Raw genomic sequence first — 22,987 nt, 5'->3', positions numbered from 1 at the left:
AGCAAACAAGCTTGTATATTCATCACTTTGTAAATGTTCTGTTATTTCTCTAGGACATAAGAGGAGTGTTTAGTTAAATAAGCAAGCACATTTTTATAGCTTAATTACCAAAATCCTCTCCAAAAAGAGGCCACTGATTCCTGTCCAACAAGACCCCTGTGCCCTGGCCACCACTAGGTGTTACCATTCTTCTCAGTGAATTTGCATTTTTGTGAACATGATTGAAACTGAGCACCCTTTTGTAGTTTTTCATCCACTTCTACTCACTCTGTTGTGGAGGGCTAGCCCCTCCCAGGGAAGACCCAAAGTGGGGGTCCAGCACCCACACAGCTGAGCCTGAGCACCCAGGTCCCCAAATCCTAGCTTGAGTTGCAGCTGACTGGTTGTGGAATTTGGGTGGGAACTTAGCCTATGTGCCTCAGTTTCTCAACCTGTAAAATGGAATTAATAGTAAGACCCTTATCCCTGTCTGGGGCAGTCCATGAGCGCTGGGCCAGGTGAAAGACACAAGAGAACAAAGGGCAAAGTCTAGCTCAGGGTGAGCCTCTATCAGGGCAGCTGTCACCAGCACCCCTAGCTGAGCTCTGCTCAGGGTGCAGGGACCCTGCCTGCCCCGGGACGCTGGCACCTGCTGAGAGCCGGTCTTCCCAGACAGCACTTGTGCCTGATGCTAGTCCCTTCTGAAATCTCCAAATGCTCTCCTGCCTCCAGCGGTCACCTGAGAGCAGCTTCAGAGACGGCTACCTACCCATGCCTACGGCTTACATGCACAGCGCCCTCTGCTCCAGCCACGCGGGCCTTGGTCCCCGCACGCTCCCTCAGCAGCACAGGACGCCACGCAGGCTGCACCTCACCTTGCTCACGCTCCACCCACCCCCGTTCAGGCCCTGAGAAGCTTGCTGATGCCTGGATGGCCTCTGGGAGCTGCTGCTGTGTTAATGCTCCACAAGTGGTGAGTCCCGTCCTCTGTCCAAGGGGCACTAAGTTCTTGGGGAAAAGATCCCATCTCACACTCACTCCTGTAACACGTGACACGCAGCCGAGCAAGCACAATAGCTGTGTTAAAACATAAAAAGACGCTGCTTTTGGAAAATAAACAGAAATTGACACTTACGAGCCGGGCCACCTGGAGGTTGGCCACGGTGGTGCCCGTCAGCAGGGCTCCAGGCCTTGGGGCCGTGACCGTGGTGAGCTGGGGGCTCTGCTGCTGCGGGGGCTGTGAGGCCTGCACCTGCACTTGGGCTGTTGGCTGCGGGGGCGCAGACTGGGCCTGTGGCGGCGGGGGCTGCGGGGGCATCTGCAGTTTCTGCTTCTGCATTTTGATGAGGTGTTCCTAAAATACAAGCAAAGTATCTTCTCTTCAACATTAACTGTGCTCCATTCTTAAGTAGACATCTTGATCCTAAGCCACCCCTCTACTGCCCACTAAATACCAAAGCAGGCACCTGCTATTGTGCAGCATTCAGACTGCCTTCTATGGGCTGCCCAGTATCTTTCAGGTGTTCATTTATTAAAAATAAGCATTTTGTCAGATGAAAGCTACAAACAGGGATTCTGACTGATAAGTTCATAGCAAAATTTCTATTATCCCTCACAAACAAGTCGATTTAAATCTGTAGTGCCAACCAAACTTATTTATTAGTTTATAAGTTCAAAAAACATTTTAAGAAAAAAATTTTTAAGAAAACCTATAATGAGTTGATCAGGACTATCAAGTGTCTTTTGAAAGGCTGGAAGTGAAACTGGCTTTGAAATGGATTTGGGAGAGGGCAGAGTGAGGAACGAAGGAGCCAGGCAAACACCCGGCACACAGGACTCCTGGCAGCCAAGGCTGGGTGGCAGCCTCGACGCCGAAGGCACTGGTGTCTCAGTGGTTGAACAGCGGCAGGTAAAGGCACCTGTGTGGCTGTGGGCCGGGGGGTCAGAGCCCAGCTCTGGCTCCGACAGTTGCCTCTGCTGGGCCTGGAGTTCCTGAGTACAGCATTCTAATTTAGCCCTCTCCAGCGCCACTTCCTGCAGGATACAAGTGGGCTAGACGGGGACTGCCCAGGGTGGTAGCCACAGCCACATATGACCACGGAGCCCTCGAGGAATGGCTGGTGTGACAGGAACAGGATAAGCTCGATGTCTAAATTCCACCAACAGAACTGCCGACAGCCCCAGGACAGGCCCTCAGCTGAGTCTGTGTCTCCCGCAGCCCACTTCCTCCCTTCTAGACCATGGAGAGGCCCAGACTCAAGCACTCCCGCAGGCCCAACAGTGAGCTGAAACTTCAAAATATTGTCTTGTCTTCATTCCATATATTTCTCTGGTTACTTTCTATGACAAGTATTAATGGTTTTCCATTTATGGTAGGGGTATAACATTTCCTTTTTTTTTTCCTTTGAGACAGAGTCTCGTTCTGTCGCCCAGGCTGGAGTGCAGTGGCACAATCTCGGCTCACTACAACCTCTGCCTTCCAGGTTCAAGTGATTCTCGGGCCTCAGCTAGGATTACAGGCACCCACCACCACGTCCGGTTTTTCTATTTTTAGTAGAGACAGGGATTCACCATGTTGACCAGGCTGGTCTCAAACTCCTGACCTTAAATGATCTGCCCACCTCGGCCTCCCAAAGTGCTCGGATCACAGGCGTGAGCCGCTGCGCCCAGCCCAACATTTCCTTTTAAAATGAATACATTTACATAAAGAACAGCAAAGCTGGTACAGAGGTTAGCAAAAATCAGGTACATCAGTACCCCAATGACCACCTCTGAGAAACAGTACTGCACACGAACCACACCGAAACCAACCCAGGGTCCACTGCCTGCTCTCCCGACACTGTGAGGAATGCCTTCTCACCAGCACTTTCTCTGGTCCAGAACCGCACCAAGCGGGCTGTCTAGTCCTCCCTAGAGACTGATGCTGAACACAAGGCACGAGACCCCTAAGCAAGAAGACACATTCGCATGCTGGGTGTTAATGTCTTCAAAGTGCTCTGAATACGCGTAAGATACTTCTCTAAGGCGTGATCAAAGTGTTATGACATGGGAAGTTTTAGATCAATAAAACGAAGCACGCGTCCTACAAAAAGGCAGTGCTAGACGTTTGCAAAATACACTCTGGACTGCACCATGCAAGCAGGCACCACCTCACAGACGCTGGGCTGACTGACCACAAGACGCACACGTCCATGGTCCTCTGGGAAATGCTCACCGGCGTCAGCTTGCCCACAGCTTTGATCTGTGCTGGAGACTGGGCCTGGCCTTGGATCTGCGGAACTTGCACCTGAGAAGTCGTCGTCTGCTGCTGCTGCTGCTGCTGTTGCTGTTGCTGCTGCTGCTGCTGTTGCTGCTGTTGCTGTTGCTGCTGCTGCTGCTGCTGCTGCTGCTGCTGTTGCTGATGCCTGAGAAGCTGGAAATGTGCAGGTGTGATGGTTTTTCCAGGGAGCTGAACTCCTGTGGCTATGAAGAGGTTTGCTCATTAGGTCTGGACAGGGATACTCGCCCACCTTCAGATCCTCATTCTCAGAGAGCAAGCAGCAGCTGAGCCCTCACACGCGCCACAGCAGACGCGTGTCAGAGAAAGCTCCCAGCCTGGCTTTACCTTGGGACACCTGGGGCACCAAAGACCGCGCCGGGGTCTGCACTGGGGTCAGGCTGGTAGTGACCACGGCCGAGGCTGTCACAGAAGTGACTGCTCGAACACCCTGAGTCGTTGCCATGGACACCAGGTCAGGGGTCGCCGTGGCTGGGGAGCCGACTGCCCGTGGCGGGGGCTGGGTGTGCACCACCTGGGCAGGAGCAGAGCCTCCCGGCGTCTAGAAAAGGCAAACAGAGGACCTCATCAAATATTTCACACAGCACTCAGGGCTGTTCACACTCAGAGCAGGGCAGATAAGAGCACCCAACTTCAGAGGCGAAACAAGTGAAACACAAGCTAGAGTTCAGTCTTTTGACAACTGCTGATTTCACGTGTCAATTCAAAAGCAAGTGCCTTGAGCAATGTTTTCTTACAGCGGATCACATCACCCACAGAAACGCGGTTGAGATGACGACACTCCCATGCATATGCTGAAAAGGCTGTCCTGTCCCTCCCTCTCTGCACTAAGACCTCTTGGTCCCCAGGAACATAACGACTGTCCTTGCGGCACCCATGCTACCCACAGACACGCAGCCCACAGCCCTGGCTCTCTACCACCGCCCCCATCTGTGCTGAAACTACAGCCCCGATGCAGCCCACAGTCCTGGCTCTCTACCACCGCCCCGATCTGTGCTGAAACTACAGCCCCGACACAGCCCACAGTCCTGGCTCTCTACCACCGCCCCCATCTGTGCTGAAACTACAGCCCCGACACAGCCCACAGCCCTGGCTCTCTACCACCGCCCCCATCTGTGCTGAAACTACAGCCCCGACACAGCCCACAGTCCTGGCTCTCTACCACCGCCCCGATCTGTGCTGAAACTACAGCCCTGACGCAGCCCACAGCCCCGGCTCTCTACCACCGCCCCCATCTGTGCTGAAACTACAGCCCCAACACAGCCCACAGCCCTGGCTCTCTACCACCGCCCCGATCTGTGCTGAAACTACAGCCCTGACGCAGCCCACAGCCCCGGCTCTCTACCACCGCCCCCATCTGTGCTGAAACTACAGCCCCAACACAGCCCACAGCCCTGGCTCTCTACCACCGCCCCCATCTGTGCTGAAACTACAGCCCCGACACAGCCCACAGTCCTGGCTCTCTACCACCGCCCCGATCTGTGCTGAAACTACAGCCCTGACGCAGCCCACAGTCCTGGCTCTCTACCACCACCCCCATCTGTGCTGTAACTACAGCCCCGACACAGCCCACAGCCCTGGCTCTCTACCACCGCCCCGATCTGTGCTGACACTACAGCCCTGACGCAGCCCACAGTCCTGGCTCTACCACCTCCCCCATCTGTGCTGACACTACAGCCCTGAGTCTCTCACCATGTGCTTGGGGTCTTGTGGCATCTTACCTTCATCTTGCCTAAAATTCAGAGCATCCTCACTGTGCCCTGCAGTCCACTCTGGCCCGCAGGCAGAAGTGGCAGCCAGAGTGGCCCCCTCACCCTATCTCACCTTGCCCCACCACCCTTCCTTGTCCCACCATAAAGTGGAAGGCAAACGCAACCATGCCACCTCTGCAATGTCTCCTCAGCTGACCTCTGCCAACTCCCTTGGTTCCGATGTGCCGTGTATTTTTAGTCTGTCTTGATCCTTTTACGTCTCATTGCTTATGCATCTGGATGGAAATCTAGCATGTTACTCCGTGTTTTCCATTCAACCCAGCTGCTGCATGTTTCTTTTCATCTCCTTTCTTGCCTCCTCTCAGATGACTCCTCACCAACGTCCCCTGCCATGGTTGGGAGCAACTCGCTCTGCTCTCGCTCTTCTGGTGGCTCGTCTGGAATTACCACGGATGCTTGCCAAAGTCTAAACACTCCATGCTCTTCCTAAACAGTAACGAGACCTGTGCACACTTCAGCCCCTCTGCCCCTTCCCCAGCTTGCATGTTACTATCCTGTGTATTTATTTCCTCTTTCTAACCCCAGCGAGCTCTTGCGTTCATCCACGAGCCGACCTTGTTACCACCTCCCGCTGGGAACACCTTTCTTCTGCTTAAAGCATATCATTCAGTGAAGTTCCAAAGTTGAAAACTGCTTTATTTTGCCGTTTTTTGTTGCTCTTTTTTCAGACAGAGTTTTGCTCTTGTTGCCCAGGCTGCACTGCAATGGCGCAATCTTGGCTCACTGCAACCTCCGCCTCCAGGGTTCAAGCAATTCTCCTGCCTCAGCCTCCTGAATAGCTGGCATCACAGGCATGCGCCACCACGCTTGGCTAATTTTGTATTTTTAGTAGAGATGGGGTTTCTCCATGTTGGTCAGGCTGGTCTCGAACTCCCGACCTCAGGAGATCCGCCCACCTCGGCCTCCCAAAGTGCTGGGATTATAGGTGTGAGCCACCACACCCGGCCTCCCTTGTTCTTTAAGATATTTCCAAGAGCCGCAGAGCCCCAGGCTGGCAGCAACTTCCTTTCCCTGGCACGACAACGACACCTGCTGGCTCCCGGCCTCACTGCTGCCACTGGCAAGCGCGCCGCTCCACCTCTGAAGGCAATCTGTCTTTTCCTGTGGCTGCCTGAAAGACCTCTTGGTCACTGGCATTAGGCAGACCAGACTTGGTTCCTTTTTCTCATCCTTGACTGGGATTAGACTTTCTACATAAATGCATCAGTGTCATTAGTAAGTTCTTAAAAACTATTCCGTCTTCAAATATTGACTCTGCTCAATTTTCTGTCTGACAGTCAGTAACCACCTATCAGGCCCTGTCACTATGTCCTCCATGTGTCATCTTGTCATCCCATGTCGCGTGTAGGATGTCTTCTGATTTTGCCTCCACTTCCCTCATTTTCTCCTCAATTGTGTGATATTAAAGCCCACTCATAAGTTTGGTTTGTTTCCCCCAACTTGGGTAATCAGACTTTTCTAAAAGTTCTCTATATTCTTTCTATACATAGTTTCCTGATTACAGATATTCAGATATTCTCAATCTTCTCTTTTATTTCCTTAAAATAGAAAGCATAACTTCTTTTTTTTTTTTTTTTAAACGGAGTCTCGCTCTGTCACCCAGGCTGGAGTGCAGTGGTGTGATCTCGGCTCACTGCAACCTCCGCCTCGTGGGTTCAAGCGATTCTCCTGCTTCAGCCTCCCGAGTAGCTAGGACTACACACGCATGCCACCACATCTGGCTAATTTTTTTTTTTGTATTTTCAATAGAGATGGGGTTTCACCGTGTTAGCCAGAATGGTCTCTGTCTCCTGACCTTGTGATCCACCCTCCTTGGCCTCCCAAAATGCTAGGATTATAGGCGTGGGACACTGTGCCCAGTCTGAAAGCCTAACCTTTAAAATCTGAACCTGATAATCCCAATATCGCTCATCTTTGCAGGCCTATCCAGTGTCTGCCATTCCGCTGATTCTCACTCACAATGCCTTTTCTTTTCTGTTTAGTTATTTTGTATTCTATTATATTGTATTATACTAGAAAACTATTTGTGGAGATTCTCAGAAGTCAAGAAAGCATAATCCTCCAGAGAGAATCTGCATTTGTTCCTGGTTGGCTGCACAGGAACACGCCCAGTGAAGCAGGTCTACTTCACTTGATGTGAGGGAGTGCCGGAGACACTCTTAAGGTAATATCAACTTGAACTGCAAACTGACCTGTGGCTTCAACCTCTCAGGGGCCATCCCCACCGTGCTCCACTGCTCAATCCAAGGGCAACTCTTCTTTTGACCCCTGAAGGCCAAGGGCAGATGGATTCTGCTTCTGGTTCACTCTCGCCCTAAGGGTTTAGCCACCTACCTCGGTGTATCAGCAGTTTCCTTTTTAGATTCTCCACCTTGGCCCAGCCTTGGACTTGAATTTGAGTTCCCTCATCCCATAGGCTGAAATTTATTTTCAAGGCAAACATGACTTCAGTGAATCCTGTATCTCTCTCTGAGTTTCTTCCCTCCCTTAGATTTGGGCCTGATAACTAATTATTCTTGTCAGTTCCCTGAAGCTTTAAAAATGTTTGTCCAATAACTTTAGTTATTCTCATTAAGAGGTGGTATAAAAATAACTTAACTCATCTTGTTACCAGAAACAGAAGTCATCCTTTTCCGGACTAAACAGTTTTCGCATCCCAACTACTAAGGAAGCTGAGGCGGGAGGATTGCTTAAGTCTGTGAGTGTGAGGCTGCAGCGAGCTGTGATTGCACCCCTGCACTCCAGCCGGAGCAACAGCAAGATGCTGTCTCAAAAAAAAAAAAAAAAGAAAGAAAGAAAAAAAGAAATTGTTTTCTCCTTAGCCTCTTCTACCCTAATCAATTCTAGATATGTAGTATCACATTAATCCTCCTAGAACATCTCTCTGCTCGAAGACCGTTAAGGGCTCCCCACTGCCTGGTGAATAAAATCCGTATCTAGGCCGGGCGCGGTGGTTCGTGCCTGTAATCCCAGCACTTTGGGAGGGTGAGAGGTGGGTGGATCACGAAGTCAGGAGTCCAAGACCAGCTGGGCTAAGATGGTGAAACCCCGTCTCTACTAAAAATACAAAAATTAGCCAGGTGTGGTGGCAGGCACCTGTAATCCCAGCTACTTGGGAGGCTGAGGCAGAGAACTGCTTGAACCCAGGAGGCGAAGGCTGCAGTGAGCTGAGATCACGCCACTCTGAGATCGCGCCACTACACTCCAGCCTGGGTGACAGAGCGAGACTCCGTCTCAAAATAAAAAACAAAACAACAACAACAACAACAAAAAACCATATAGCCCAATATCCAAAGCCCAGTACAATCTAACCTCAATATTACAAAGTGCCAAGCACACAGAAGCCACTCAATAATAATGGTTTTAAAGGCAGGGAACCACTGTTTCTCTGTTAATATCTTTTGTGTTCCATTCAAACAGAACAACACGTCATTCTCCATGCACACCATTCCCTTCCCCTCAGACCCCCAGCTCACACGACTGGCCCTGCCTTCAGAAGGGCCAGTTCTGTGGATGATGCACTTCCTGTCCTCCTGAAGCCCAACATCACTTTCTCCTGAAAGCCTTCTCTGAGTCCCCCGAGTACAATCACCTACATGTCCACCACTGCTATCTGCACCTCTCTCATGTTCTAGCCACAGCACTACAAGGCCCCCATGAAAGCACACTGTGTCTTGGGCCCACAGTGCCAGGAAGAATGTCTTGTCCATTAAGAGCCACACAAAAATATGTCATGAATGAAATGCTTTACATTTTAAAATACCACAAAGAACAGGTCTTTTTCAAAATAAAACGCTAAATGCAGTGATTCTGGCTTGGTACCCTCACAGAAACAGTGGTATTGGTCATACAGGATATTCCCAACGCCTCAGGCCTAACAACTTCTACTATCTACTGCAGCGACTGAGCCTGAGGTTGTTTACTGCAAAGCACAAAGAAAAGTGAAATAATCTTAAAGTCACATACTAGAAAAACTGTGTGTTTTTATATATTCTACTTCTTAAGAGTGTTTTACAGGGATTTATTGAAGGGTAATTTACAGAGAGTACAATATGTGGTTCTATGAATTTTGACAGACACATTATCATCATGTGGCTACTGCCACGACCCCACCACTCCCAACGTTCTCATATTCCTCTCCATAGTCGAGCCCCTCCCGCATCTCCAGCACGTGGCAATCATTCATCTGTTTTTTTGTCTCTCTAGTTTTACCATTTTTATAATGTTATTTAAACGGAGTCATACAGCATATGAAGCCTTCTGAAACTGTTCATTTAGCTGCAAAATGTATCTGAGAGTCCTCCATGGAGGTGCATGTCTCAGGGGTTCATTCTTTTGTATTCCTTGGTAGGACTGGGCTGTATGAATGTACATGGTTTATCAGCCCATCCACCAGGGCATTTAGGCTGTTTTCTTTTTCAGCAATCCCGAATAAAGTCACTATAAATATTGGTGTTGAGGGTTCTCGTTCTGGTGTTTTCACTTCTCTTGGGGAAATACCTAGCAGCAGAACTGCTAAGCTGCATGGTAAGAGTATGCTTGGTTTTATAAGAAAAAATGAAACTGTTTTCAGAAGTGACTGTGGATTCTGCATTCCCACAGCCTTGTGAGAGAGTCCTGGCTGCTTCCATTACTGCCAGCCTTCTGTTTCTGAAGCCACTCTCCTAGGCACATTATGCTGTATCACTGTGGTTGTAAAACTCTGCATTTCCCTAATGACTAATGACGTTGCACGCCTTTCCAAGTATTTATCTAATTCTTCTATCTTCTTGGTGAAGTGACTGCTCCATCTTCTGCCCATTTTATAAAGTTGCTTGTTTTCTCACTATTGAGTTGAAGAATCTTTATATTTTCTTCCAGTCTATGCTTTTCATTTTCTTACTATTTTTCAAGGACGAGAAGTCCTTAATTTTGATGAAGCCTAATGTATTAATTTTTCTTCATGATTCATAGGCTTCCGGTATCCTAAGAAATCTTTGCCTAAACCAAAGTAGCACAGATTTTCTCCTAGAAATGTTACCGTTTTGGCTTACAGTATAGTTTTTGCTTTTACATGCAGGTCTGTGATCCACCTGCAGTGACTTTCATATTCAGTGTGAGTTACAGGCCAAGGCTCACTGTTCTGCACATGGCCGCCCAACTGTTACAGCACCGTTTGCTGACAAGACAGTCTGTTCACCTCTGAATTTCCTTGGCACTTTTACTGAGGTCAACCGAAAATCTGTGTGTGTGTGTGCGCGCGCGCGTGTGTGTGTGTGTTGGGGAGGGGGTCTATTTCTGGACTCTATCCAATTCCATCATCCACACATCTATCCTGCCAATGCCCCATCACCTGCTACTACAGCAACGACATCTTTACAGGAAAGACGCTTTTCAAAACCCAAGAGAGACTGCATTCTACTTGCCAACGCACTGACTTTGAAGCATGGTTTCTTCTCATTCAGGGTGTGTTGCCCCTGGGTCTGGGAACTATTTGGAAAATCAAGATACAAATCTGAGCTCCTTATTCTCACTTGTGTTTGGTTCTGATGATGAAAAACCCAAGTGAAGCAGTGGTCCCAGGGCACCAAATGGCTCTGCACCTTTGCCTAGGCACCTCCTCTCCACCTGGATGGGCTGCACCTACCACTTCCCACACCTGGGGTCTCCACGTTCTGTAGAAACTGCCCACTCCTCCCATGCCTGCCTGCTCCTGGCACGCACCCAGCCATGCCCTTGTGTGATGCCGTGTCCCCTCCCCCAAAACCACGCCCCCAAGAGGCCCGTCATCTCTCAGCTTCCCCACATGGGCACAGTGACCAGCATATGGGGGGCACCTGCGGCAACAGAATCAGCAGTGGACCCTCACATCCCACCTACCTCCTACCTAAAATCATCCTACAGGGAGGGGACACTTCACACACACACACACACACCCTCCTACACTTCACACACACACCCCTACACCTCACACATACCCCTACACTTCACACACCCCCTACACCTTACACATACACCCCTACACTTCACACACTCCTACACCTCACACACATACACCCCTACACTTCACACCCCTACACCTCACACCCCTACACCTCACACACACCCCTACACCTCACACACATCCCTACACCTCACACACACCCTTACACCTCACACACCCCTACACCTGATACACATCCCTACACCTCACACACACCCCTACACCTCACACATACACCCATACACCTCACACACACACCCCTATACCTCACACCCCTATACTTCACACACACACCCCTACACCTCACATACCCCTACACTTCACACACACACCCCTACACCTCACACACACCCCTACACTTCACACACTCCCTACACCTCACACACCCCTACACCTCACACACACCCTTACACTTCACACACTCCTACACCTCATACACACATCCCCACACTTCACACACCCCTACACCTCACACACACCCCCCCACACTTCACACACCCCTACACCTCACACACACCCTTACACTTCACACACCCCTACACCTCACACACACACACCCCTATACTTCACACACCCCCCTACACCTCACACACATACACCCCTACACTTTACACACACATATCCCACCTCATTTTCATCCCTCATAGAGAATGGAAACCATCCCCCAAACAGGTGAATGTTTCTGAAATCAACATACTGATCAGCTACTTATTTTATGAAATTCAAATTAGACAGTTTTTTCACCAATGGAATACTTAAAAATAATAAGAAGAATTAACAGACAAGTAAATAATTTTGGCGGAATGCAGTCAAGGTGCATGACCCAGGTGAAGGGCAACTCACAGTCAAGGCTCCAGGAGCCACTGGTGACGCCAGGCGCTTGTTGATGGACTGGAAGGTGGCAGCCGGGACCCCTGCGATGGTGTTCACGATCACATTTCCACTCACGGTGCCTGCGGAGACAGGTGGGCATAAGGCAACAGTGCCAGGAGAAATGGGGTCCACATTTCAGCATCTCTGTATTTGTCTTACCAGTGGGTATGCTTGTCCCAGTAACTGATGTTTTAATGGTTCCTGCCTATTTAAAAAAAAAATTTGAATTTCATGTCAGGCTCTCCCCCGCATAAACACTCCAAAGGCTTCCACTTCATTCAGAATCAAATCAAAACTCCACGACATTCACACAGCCACCCATCCCAACCTCCCCAACTCATTCCACCTGGCGGTGCCCCCACCATCTGTCTACCTGCTATCCCTCCACCCCTATCCCACTGTCCCTCTAGCCCCACCCCACTGATCCTCCACCTCTACCCCGGGGTCCCTCCATCCCCACCCTGCTGACCCCACACCCCACTGTCCCTCTACTCCTCTGTCTCTCCACTCCATTCATCCACCCTCTGTACCTCACCACCTGAGTCCAGCCACACTGACCTTTCTGGCCCCCATATCAGCCAAGCTCAGGACCTCTGTACTTGCTGTGTTTGTTCTTCTCATGACCAAATCCTTGTCATTCAGGCCTTAGCTCAAATGCCAACTCCTCAGAAAGGTGTTTCCTAACAAGCCAGCCCTGCATTGTGCCACCCTGACTCCTCCCGCCAGCATTTAAAATGATCTCTTTGGCTGCCTCCCTCCCCTGTAGGACATGGCTCCAGAGTGTGGGCACTGCCCATCTTGCCCACCTTGCACCAAGTAGGCATTCACAAAGATCTCTTTTGAATAGATGAGGAATGAAGTTGCCTGAGTACATTGAAAATTCCACTACAACAAACAATTTTCTAAAAACTACTGCAGGAAATGGTTCTATGTAACAAAAATGTTTTTATGCCTGCCTGGTAGTCCAAAGTGTGGGTTTTTCCAATTTGGCACAGCTCCTATTCTCTGCAGGTGTGATTCTCTGCATACGATTTCAGCTCTGTGTGGCACATGGACACACACAGTACAGAGATGCACCAGAGCGTGGTGCGCACGGCCACAGTCTGCAGCTCCACACCCTGCCTTTCTTTTCACAACGCTTCTCGTGCACTTTACAGCTTTTCTACAACAGGCATTAAAGACTGATGTGTATGAGTGAGCACACATGGGCATGCTTTCAGGAGACACCAGCACAGACAGGACCTGCTCTCTAAGTGTGTAGGAAGTCAAGAGGTAAATGCGTCACAGGTATGTTCAGGTATGTTTTACAAAACCCAGGCAATTCCAAACTTCCCAGCCACCTCCACTCAAAGGAGCTGCCTCTACCTGCCAAATCCAATAAAGCCACTAAGCCCACAAAGGCCTTGGAGGCGTGAAATGGCAGAATCTGGGTGAGAACACACAGTTCCTCTGGGGTGAGACTAAGCCTTTTCCCATTTCTTCAGAGGAAGGTCTACAGCCTAGAAATGTGCTAGAACTGGCAACAAGCTTCGTTTTAATAGAAAGCACTTGACTCAAGTGCGGGTGGGGGTGACTTCCTGTGGAGGGGAAGCCCGCGAGGAAGTCCCTGCTCACCAGCACGGCCGCGCTGCCCCCCGTCGTGATTGCGGGCTGCGCCTTCGCTGTGGCCTGCACAGGCTGCGTCTGGGTCTGGGGCTGTGGCTGGGGTTGAGACTGGACAGCTGGTGGCCCTGCTGGTGGCTGGCTGCCCGCTGCCTGTGGTTGTGGCAGCGGTGGTGGTGGCTGCTGCGGGGGTGGCGGGGGCTGCGGCTGGGGCGGGGGCGGCTGGGCCACAGCCGGCTGCTGTGCCTTCTGCTGATCAGCCAGAGCCTGAGGGGCAGGGAAGGAAGAGGAGCCACTGGAGGGGCGGACCCGGCCTGCACACCCCCTGGATGAAGTCATAGCCACCACATTTTCCCACTCAAGCAGAAGGGCCCAGGGTGCTGACCTTTTTCTCTTTTGCGATTCGCTCTGCACGGAGAGACGCCACCTGGATGGGAGGCAGTGGCTTGTCATAGTTGATTCCACTGAAAGACAGACGCAAAGGTTAAAAACATATAGGCAAATTTTAAGATGGACAAGTACCAAGTACCCTAGAAATCCCATGCTGCCAGGTGCTGGGGCAGCTCCAGCCCAGCCCAAGAGACGAGGGCATAAAGCAAGGTGCCCGACGTGCCCTGCAGGAGATCGAGCCACCTGGACCTTGTCCTCAGCCTGGCACCGAGTCCTCTTCCTTGAGGCCGAGCTCTCCCACGCTCCGGGAGAAGTATCTCTGAACACATCCCCAGGGTAACTGGTGGCAGCCCCCAAAACGCACAGCCCACCTCATGTGTCTGCACTGTACTCAGGAAAATCACTGTCTGTTCATTCTGTGAGGACGCCCTCCAGTGAGGCAAAGGGAGGGCGGGACTGAGCCTGTCTCGCTCCCCTGGGAATGCCCAGGCTCCACGCCGTGCAGGCCTGCAGCAGGTCCATAAATATTAGTTGGGTGAATTAACTCTTCATTTAATCGACAACATAAATCAAACGCCTGGTCTGTGCTCCCAGACACTAGAGTCCCAACGATCACAGCACTCACATCAGACAACAAACAGGTAAAACGTGCAGTAGGTCTGAAGATGTATACTGACTGCTATGAAGGAAAACAGCAGGGTAGGGCTGCAATTCTCAACAGTATGCTCTGAAAACATCTCACGAGGGCGGTTAAGTGAAGGCCTGAGGCGCGGCTGCCAGCACACCCAGGGAGCACCAAGGGGCCGAAAGCCAGGGTCAGGCGACTCAGAGCATGGGCAGGAGGGAGTCCTGGGGGCTTGAGGAGATGGGCCCTGGGCCAACTCCCTCTGACAAGGATCACTCCACCACTGTGTGGAAAGGGAGCCACAGAACAAGGAAGCGTCCCAAATCCGCCACTGTGTGACAACAGTGCCTAAACCAGATGCACACCATTTCATCCCAGCACTTCCAACATTTATGGGAAGAGTCGGACAGTCAGAAACACAGCAGACACCCATGTGCCTGGCACTAAGGTTCCACACTGGGGTTTCGCCATCCAATTCTTACCCCATTTGCTTTCTTGCATCTACCCACTTCTCTACCCATCCATTCATCCATTCCTCTTTTCCCCTGTAGAACTTCAGGGCAAGTACACACACCCCTAAACATGATGTGTTCTTAAGATATGGCTAACAAAATCAGTGCCTGAGAGGTGGGGTGCAAGGAAGAAAGCCCCTTGTGGTTGGCCACATGGCCCTGGCACACTCATCATGTCTGTCAGCGTCTTTCCCCACCGAGGGCCAGCAAGGACAATCCCTGTAACACAGAGACAGGGCAGGGGCCGTCCCATGCACACCCCAGCCCACGGCAGGAGAAGCACCATCTCTCCCGCAGGTTCTGCGCACTGCCATGTCCAGCTGATGCCTGAACACACTAAGTGCACAACGATTTGCTGAACTCGCTGAACTTAGATGACACTGGAATGAAATCCTTCCAAACAGTAACAAATGTGTCATGACTAGAGAAATACCTTTCTGCCAACACAGACGCGTGCTTGGGGTTCTTCTGAAAGGGATTCATGCCAAGCCTGCAGTATAGACGGTGAGACAGTAATTATTAAATAAAGGAAATATCTGAAGAAGCGTTATGTTAAAAATACATCAAAACCAAGCTTCACGCAATCTACTCAGTCATAATTAACATAAAATGAGCACTCAGGAAACATACAGAGGTTTGATTGGGGGGCTCCTCTTGCCCGCAGTCATTTTCATTAAGTCAAAGTGGCTCGTGTACAGTTGGGTGTGTGTGGCATTCTCATCCTGGGCATAGATCTGGCTCGTACGGAGAGGACGGTTGTTTTTACTCTGCAACAAAATTGACGAGAGTGCATCTGAATTAGGCAGCATGGACAGACGACTGCGCGGGACACAGGCCTCACTGGGTGGGAATCTGAGACTAAACTCCCCATGGCTGAATACAAACTTCCCTTTCCTGGGCCTTCTTTCAAAGTCCAGGCATAACCCAACAGCAGCGGCATTAAGTGGCTGTCCCGGCCGACTGCTATGACACTCCCCAGTCCACACTAACCCTTTCCAGGTATTCTCTCACATAAGCCCCATAATCACCTAAAGAGGGAGAGGGAGGCCGGGTGCAGTGGCTCACGCCTGTAATCCCAGCACTTTGGGAGGCTGAGACGGGCGGATCACGAAGTCAGGAGATCGAGACCATTCCGGCTAACACGGTGAAATCCCGTCTCTACTAAAAAATACAAAAAACTAGCCGGGCGAGGTGACGGGCGCCTGTAGTCCCAGCTACTCGGGAGGCTGAGGCAGGAGAATGGCGTGAACCCGGGAGGCGGAGCTTGCAGTGAGCTGAGATCCGGCCACTGCACTCCAGCCTGGGTGACGGAGCGAGACTCCGTCTCAAAAAAAAAAAGAAAAAAAGAGGGAGAGGGAACAAAATAGGTGTGCAAAGTGCCCGAGGTCACACGGCAGGTAACCGTGTGGAGCAGGCTGTGAGCCTTCACCCGGTAACACCAAAGGGCAGCGCGGACCGCCATGGACACCACTGTCCTCTGCCCATGGTGGACAGTGAGGCTGGTGCATGCCCAACGGTGTCTCAAAGTACATTCTTGGGGGTCTTTAGCAGTGCTTATGCCTGGCAGTCCTTCCTTCATAAATTGCACAGCTAAACAACGGGCCACTCAATTTGGGCTACTTGCTTCCAAGACATCTTAGCATCCTGCAGAATTTTAAAGTAACTCCTTAATCCTGTGAAGTGAACAGCCGTCCCAGGAATGCTCTCTGTGCAAGGTCACAGAGGTAGTGACAAGTCAAGACCAGGGTTCAAGCACCTCCTTCCTTGCCCAGGGCTCTTCCCCCATGCTCCTCTAAACTCCGGTCAAAGAGAGTGTGCCAAGGCGAAAACCAAGACTCTCACATGACACAGCAGCACAGGCCCAGGTACAGGTGTGTCTGCGCATGTACAAGCACACATGTCTGTGTGCACACGTGTCCTCTACTGCTAGAGAAATGCCCTAAATTCTGAAGGCAACACTAAGGACAACCAGAACTAGAAACCAACATGCAAGGCCACAGCAGTGTCCTCCCAGAACACTGTGCCATACAGGGAAGCATTCTCCTCCTATCTATCATCCTAAGAGTGAGCAAAGGGAGGGAGGGAGAAGGGGTGCATAAGAGTAAGACCAGGTCTATCACACAAGACACTGGATGGCTAGGTTGAGCCAGGCCAGAGGCAGAAAGACTGTGTGTCTGGTAACAGAGCTCCTGTGCAGGCTCTCACCAGGCATGAATGCCCCGTCCCACATGGCTTGCCGGAGTCCTGCAGGCTCTGAGAGGTGGGGCTGTCCCACTCACGCACACATCCGACCACTGTCACCATCAAGGGCTTCCACAGGGCATGAGGGACACGGAGGCTCAGGATGCCCTTTAGGGGGCTGGATAAGTCACCGTGGGGTCCTCTAATGCAAAGAGTCATGGCCTCTACATACAGAATGAGAGGCCCTGGAGAAAATTCTAGGTCTCAGGTTTCTGTTGATTCCTAAAATATAGGGTAAGACTGAATCTTACTCTACGTTTCTGTGCACAGGCTCTTAACAAAGTGCTCCAACTTATTCAGAACATAACCCGCAGCCGTGGGTGGTGGCTCATGCCTGTAATCCCAACACTTTGGGAGGCCGAGGTGGGTGGATTATCTGAGGTCAGGAGTTCGAGAGTAGCCTGGTCAACTTGATGAAATTTAGGGTATTCCTCTAGCAGTAGAGGACACATCTCTACTAAAAATACAAAAATTAGCCAGGCATGGTGGCAGGCACCTGTAATCCCAGCTACTTGGGTGGCTGAGGCAGGAGAATCACATGAACCTGAGAGGCAGAGGTTGCAGTGAGCCGAGATCATGCCACTGTACTCCAGCCTAGGCAACAACAGTGAAACTCCTGTCTAAAAAAAAAAAAAAGAACATCACCCTCAAACTTTACAAATATTTTTGCCTTTTTCTCTGGATTAGCTTCATAAATCATCTATAAAAGAAGACAATATTTTAGCTTTACTTTTTTCCTTAATAAGGTAATGGCTATTATTACAAATGCTTCCAAAACACAGAAAATCTAATTAATGCAAGATTCCAGGAAGTCTTATTGGTAAAGGGACCACAAAGTGGTATTACGAAGAAAACTTGCTTTTCTACGTTCAACAACAACAACAAAAAAATGCTTTATTTTCAGACAAGTGTTTTTAGAAAAATGAAGAGAGATGACTGAAAGAGCGGGTACAGAAATAAATTAAGTGTGATGTTCGCATCCTGAGGATGGATCTGGCTATTACGGAGAAAATGTAATTCTCACAAATTAGAAACAAAAGTAAATATAGTAAAAGTACTGGATGCCTGCCTCTACTATATCTGCCCCACCCTGTCCCATGCAAGAAGACATGCCCACAGCTCCTGTTTGGATGGGCTCCACGAGGTGAACTGAAAGGCAGTGGTCCCCACACACCAGCATGGCAAGTGCCCTGGAAGTGGCACAGCGCATCCCCTGAGGGGTGTGGACACCGGCAACGTGGGCACAGCAGAGCATGCAGACGCTGCTGGTGTGGGGGCTCTGGATGCGGTCCTGAAGCGAGAAAGGCAGGCAAGCAGCAAGAAGGAGCTGCCTGAAGCAAGCCAGATGCACAACGGAGAGGGATGACTCAGTTCAAGGGAAGGCACGCCACACGCACGCCTACATGTTACTGACCAGCTGCCTGGACTCTTCCGGGGTCAAGCTACAAACCACACAGCTGACTTCTTACATGAAAGACTAATGATTTGACTATACTATATGTAAACAAACACTTGCAATACTTATAGTTAACCCTGAAACAGGGAATATTACGCTTGTCAAACCATTGCAGCCAGCCAGTCATTCAGTACCAGAATAGCAGAGGTACCAGTAACAGACTTTTCTTTAAGTACGCTATGATCAAAACAAAGCGAGACAGCTTATCTTTTCACTCACCCAAAACCTTCTTGAAAATGTCTGTCTATATATGACCAAGTATTTGGATGATACCCTCATTTAAGAATGCCATGATCAAAACCCAGTGAAAGGTCTTTTCATTCATTCAAAACCTTGTTGAAAATGTATATATATCGGCCGGGTGCAGTGGCTCACGCCTGTAATCTCAGCACTTTGGGAGGCCGAGGCAGGTGGATCACAAGGTCAGGAGATCGAGACCATCCTGGCTAACACAGTGAAACCCCGTCTCTACTAAAAATACAAAAAAATTAGCTGGGTGTGGTGGCGGGAGCCTGTAGTCCCAGCTACTCAGGAGGCTGAGGCAGGAGAATGGTGTGAACCCGGGGGGTGGAGTTTGCAGTGAGCTGAGATCACGCCACTGCACTCCAGCCTGGGTTACAAAGCGAAAATGTATACATATATATACAGCCAAGTATTCGGATGACACCCACACTATCTTAGAAATGACAATGGCAGTGCAAATGTTGGTATCAGATAAAACCTCAGGTATGAGGCCTGCTGCCAACACCAAGCACAGTGCGAACACCTCCATCACTGCTCATGCCATAGGCGAGGCACAGTGCAGGAACCTGACCTCGCTGGGTCCACCAGGAGCCCGAGGAGATGGACTTCACCGCAGACCCACAGGGATCAAGGAGCCCAGTCAGTGAAGAGCAGGACTGGAGCCGACACTGCAGGCCACAGCCACCACACCTGCCTGTGTTCTCCTCGGAGGACACACAAGACCGTGCTTACCTTCCCCTCCTCTCGTGGAATGATGACGTTCTCGTAGCGATTCCGGCACTGTTTGGAAGAGCGGTAGATTCGGCTACAGGAGTTAACGACGTCACTGACAAGATCCCAATTAGGTGTGTGAGCAGGTGACACGATTGTGAGGTTCAAAGGCAGCTCCAGTAACTGCTTTACAGCCTAGAGAACGAGGTTTCAGGTAAAACAGGCGAATACACTCTAAGTCAGAAGGTCTTCCCTCCTGCCAAAGACTCCCCGCAAAGTGATCACAGTGAGCTGGAAGCATAGACATGAGGGAGAAAAATGACCCCGTGATCGCTGGCACAAAGACCACGCCCACCTACCTGCAGCAGCGCCCAGTCCTCACTGATGAGCCACTCTGGGTTGTCTTGACCAGGCTCGGCCGTGGGTTTGGCAAAAGTTGGCAGGGGCTTGGCGAACGGCACCTGCTGCTTCAGCAGAATATTCTTTTTCTGCTCCTTGCCCTCTCTGCGAATTTTCAGGAGGCCTGGTGTCGCTCGGTCGAACAGGGACCGAGGAGGGACGACGGACTCCCCGTGGCGCTGCTTCTTTTTCCTGCCTGCAGCTGAACACAGAGGCCGTCTTCAGCAAGACAGTAAACCAGGAGACTCCACATGGGCAGGCAAAAGACAAAGGAAACAGGTTGGGCAAGTCTGGAGGTGCCTGGGCAAAGGGGCCACAGAAAGCACCTGCCAAAGACAGACCTGCTCTCAGGTCTTCACGGTCAATTAGAAGGAAACACGAAGGTTTCCTCATTGGAAACAGAACTTGTGCACAGGGCCTGAGGGGCAGCGGACGGGCGTGTGAGCACTCGCCCTGCAGCAGACAGGCAGACAGTAGACAGCAGAAAGCGGCTGATATGCAGGGACTCTGCAGGCCAGGGCCCGCCTAGGTCACGCGATGCCCTCGGGATGCGCACCTGAGGGGTCTGTTTTGTGTCGCTTCCGCTCCTTCCTCACATACACGGGGGGCAGCTTAGCCTCTGGGATGGGAGTGGCTTCATACATGAGACACATGACCGAGTCAAGATAGATGTCACTGTCGTCCTGTGGCGGGGTGGGCGGGGTCCAGAGCTGCACAGAGAAGGGAGGGCCCATGAGATGTGGAACTCACAGGAAGCTGCCCGCGCAGACCCAAAGGGAGAGGGCAGCACTCACCGGCATGACTTCTGCCTGCCCATCGACATCTTCATAGACATACTCCTGTAGGGAACACGGCACGCTCTAATTTCCACCAAGTCTCAGTGTCATGTTGTAAGCCACAAATCATGTACCTTCATACTTATTAAGTCTTCCAAATAAGTCTGATCGACATGACTATTTATAATAAGACTTATAAATGCTTTAATCAGAGCTGGTCAATATCTAACTGCAATCTCCAAGTGTCAATTTTTAAGAAAACTGTTTTTAGAACATGAGTGAAGCTGTTTTGATATGAGAAGTAACAATTCCTAGGCATTTTCTCATGTCAGTGTACACAGACTTTGAACAGCCAAACATGGCTGAACAAGTGCCCCGCAGCAGGGGGGCAAGAGGGCAGGAGGGCCCCGGGCCAGGTACCATGCTGTAGGCATCCTCTCGGGTGTAGGTCAGGAGCTCCGCCTCCTCCTGCTCCAGCCGCAGCCGGGCCTCCCTCTCCTGCAGGGTCTTCAGGTTCCAGAACTCCCATGCCCTCACTGCAGTCATCACTGCATCCTGATGGGGAGAGAAGCAGGAACTTTCAGGATCAGGAACGCAGCTCAGAGCAGTCCCCGAGTCCCCGCTCTAGGTCTCCCTGCTGTCTCAGAGCCACATGTTCTCTATACACACTGACCCACAACGTGTCACCCTGCAAGCAGCAGCCTGCTGCAAATCAAATCAAAGACATTGAGGGCAGAACAAGCCCCATGGTCCCTATGGGGGGAAAACAAGCTCCACAGTCCCTACGAGGGGTGAAAAAGCTCCACGGTCCCTACGAGGGGTGAACAAGCTCCACGGTCCCTACAAGGAGTGAACAAGCCCCACGGTCCCTACGAGAGGTGAACAAGCCCCACAGTCCCTACAAGGGGTGAACAAGCTCCACGGTCCCTACGAGAGGTGAACAAGCCCCACGGTCCCTTTGGGGGGAAAACAAGCTCCATGGTCCCTACGAGGGGTGAACAAGCTCCACGGTCCCTACAAGGGGTGAACAAGCTCCACGGTCCCTACGAGAGGTGAACAAGCCCCACGGTCCCTTTGGGGGGAAAACAAGCTCCATGGTCCCTACGAGGGGTGAACAAGCTCCACGGTCCCTATGGGGGGAAAACAAGCTCCACAGTCCCTATGAGGGGTGAACAAGCTCCACGGTCCCTACGGGCATCTCGAGACTCTCTTCATTTTAAGTTCGTTTCCAAACTTGTGGGTTTTGGCTTTTGTGACTTTAATTTAATGAAGTCACATTTACTTTAAATCAAACTTAACTCTGACAATATTGCCATTTTTTTCACTGACCGAAAGTTGACCCTCTTACCTCACTGTCTCTCGCTTTTTCTTGCTCAGTGGAAGCATGGAATAATTCCAGGTAATTTAAAGCGTATTTTTCAATTGGTGTAAGCTGTTCCAAAAGTATATTTTTTGAATAGGGTTAATAGCAAGTTAATAAAAGTCAAGTTCCTTATACAACCCACTCACCAACATTTGAATCAAAAAAGTGATTTTTCTTGCAGTAAACAATAAATATTTTATAGAACGGTCAAATTTTTAAAGTAGGTAGTTGTAAAGGAAAACATGCCCAAACCTGCTCCATGAAGTCAGCTAGTTCCTCTAATTGGGACGGTTCTTCATCACATGGCATGTTCTCAGAGTCTGAGGACAGCGCATCAGTGTGTGGTCCCGGCACCCCCTCCTCTGCGGACTTCTGGGCATCCTCCTCCAGATACTCAATACTCTTGAGGGCCTGAGGAAAGTCTATGTTTAGATTGCCTTGACAGATTTTTTAAATGAGGGTAGTTTTAAAAAAGAGCCATCCTATGTAAAGTTAATGGCGATGCCTACACTGTAATCACCCACTCTCTATAAAGGCCATCCACTCCTTCCCTGAGGTCCTCTTACAGGTGAAAATGATAAGGCACTTAGAGAATACAGAAAATGAGCGGGAAATCTCCTGGGCCTTGCTAACCTTACTATCGAGTTGGACAGGCAGGCCCCATGGAAGGGCTGAGCACTGACGCAGGCAAAGCGTACCAGGGCACCCAGGGCCAGGGAAGCTCCGAGAACAAGAAAGGCCCAGGAGGCTCCATCTCAGACCCGATGCACACTACTGCCCTCAGCTGACAGACACAGCAAGACAGA

At 50.6% G+C, this 22,987-nt stretch overlaps 1 protein-coding gene across 34 annotated transcripts in view; it reads right to left on the bottom strand.

The window, feature by feature from the left end:
• The window catches only part of EP400 (E1A binding protein p400), a 135,017-nt gene that overhangs the window by 14,814 nt on the left and 97,216 nt on the right, over nt 1-22,987 (bottom strand). For all 34 annotated transcript variants that reach the window (XM_065525078.2, XM_065525082.2, XM_065525092.2 and 31 more), the window contains 16 exons: nt 22,434-22,592; nt 22,167-22,250; nt 21,239-21,373; nt 20,837-20,881; nt 20,599-20,752; nt 20,003-20,244; nt 19,665-19,838; nt 15,623-15,759; nt 15,426-15,482; nt 13,851-13,929; nt 13,478-13,732; nt 12,023-12,068; nt 11,834-11,943; nt 3,584-3,797; nt 3,194-3,441; nt 1,115-1,333 (listed from right to left, as the gene is read on the bottom strand). In XM_065525078.2, coding sequence (XP_065381150.1) covers nt 1,115-1,333; nt 3,194-3,441; nt 3,584-3,797; nt 11,834-11,943; nt 12,023-12,068; nt 13,478-13,732; nt 13,851-13,929; nt 15,426-15,482; nt 15,623-15,759; nt 19,665-19,838; nt 20,003-20,244; nt 20,599-20,752; nt 20,837-20,881; nt 21,239-21,373; nt 22,167-22,250; nt 22,434-22,592 — 2,358 coding nt within the window. The remainder of the gene's footprint in view (nt 1-1,114; nt 1,334-3,193; nt 3,442-3,583; nt 3,798-11,833; nt 11,944-12,022; nt 12,069-13,477; nt 13,733-13,850; nt 13,930-15,425; nt 15,483-15,622; nt 15,760-19,664; nt 19,839-20,002; nt 20,245-20,598; nt 20,753-20,836; nt 20,882-21,238; nt 21,374-22,166; nt 22,251-22,433; nt 22,593-22,987) is intronic.

The sequence above is a fragment of the Macaca fascicularis genome, chromosome 11 (genome assembly GCF_037993035.2).
Source record: "Macaca fascicularis isolate 582-1 chromosome 11, T2T-MFA8v1.1".
NCBI classification, from domain to species: Eukaryota; Metazoa; Chordata; class Mammalia; order Primates; family Cercopithecidae; genus Macaca; species Macaca fascicularis.
This window is presented reverse-complemented; position numbering and strand designations above follow the sequence as displayed.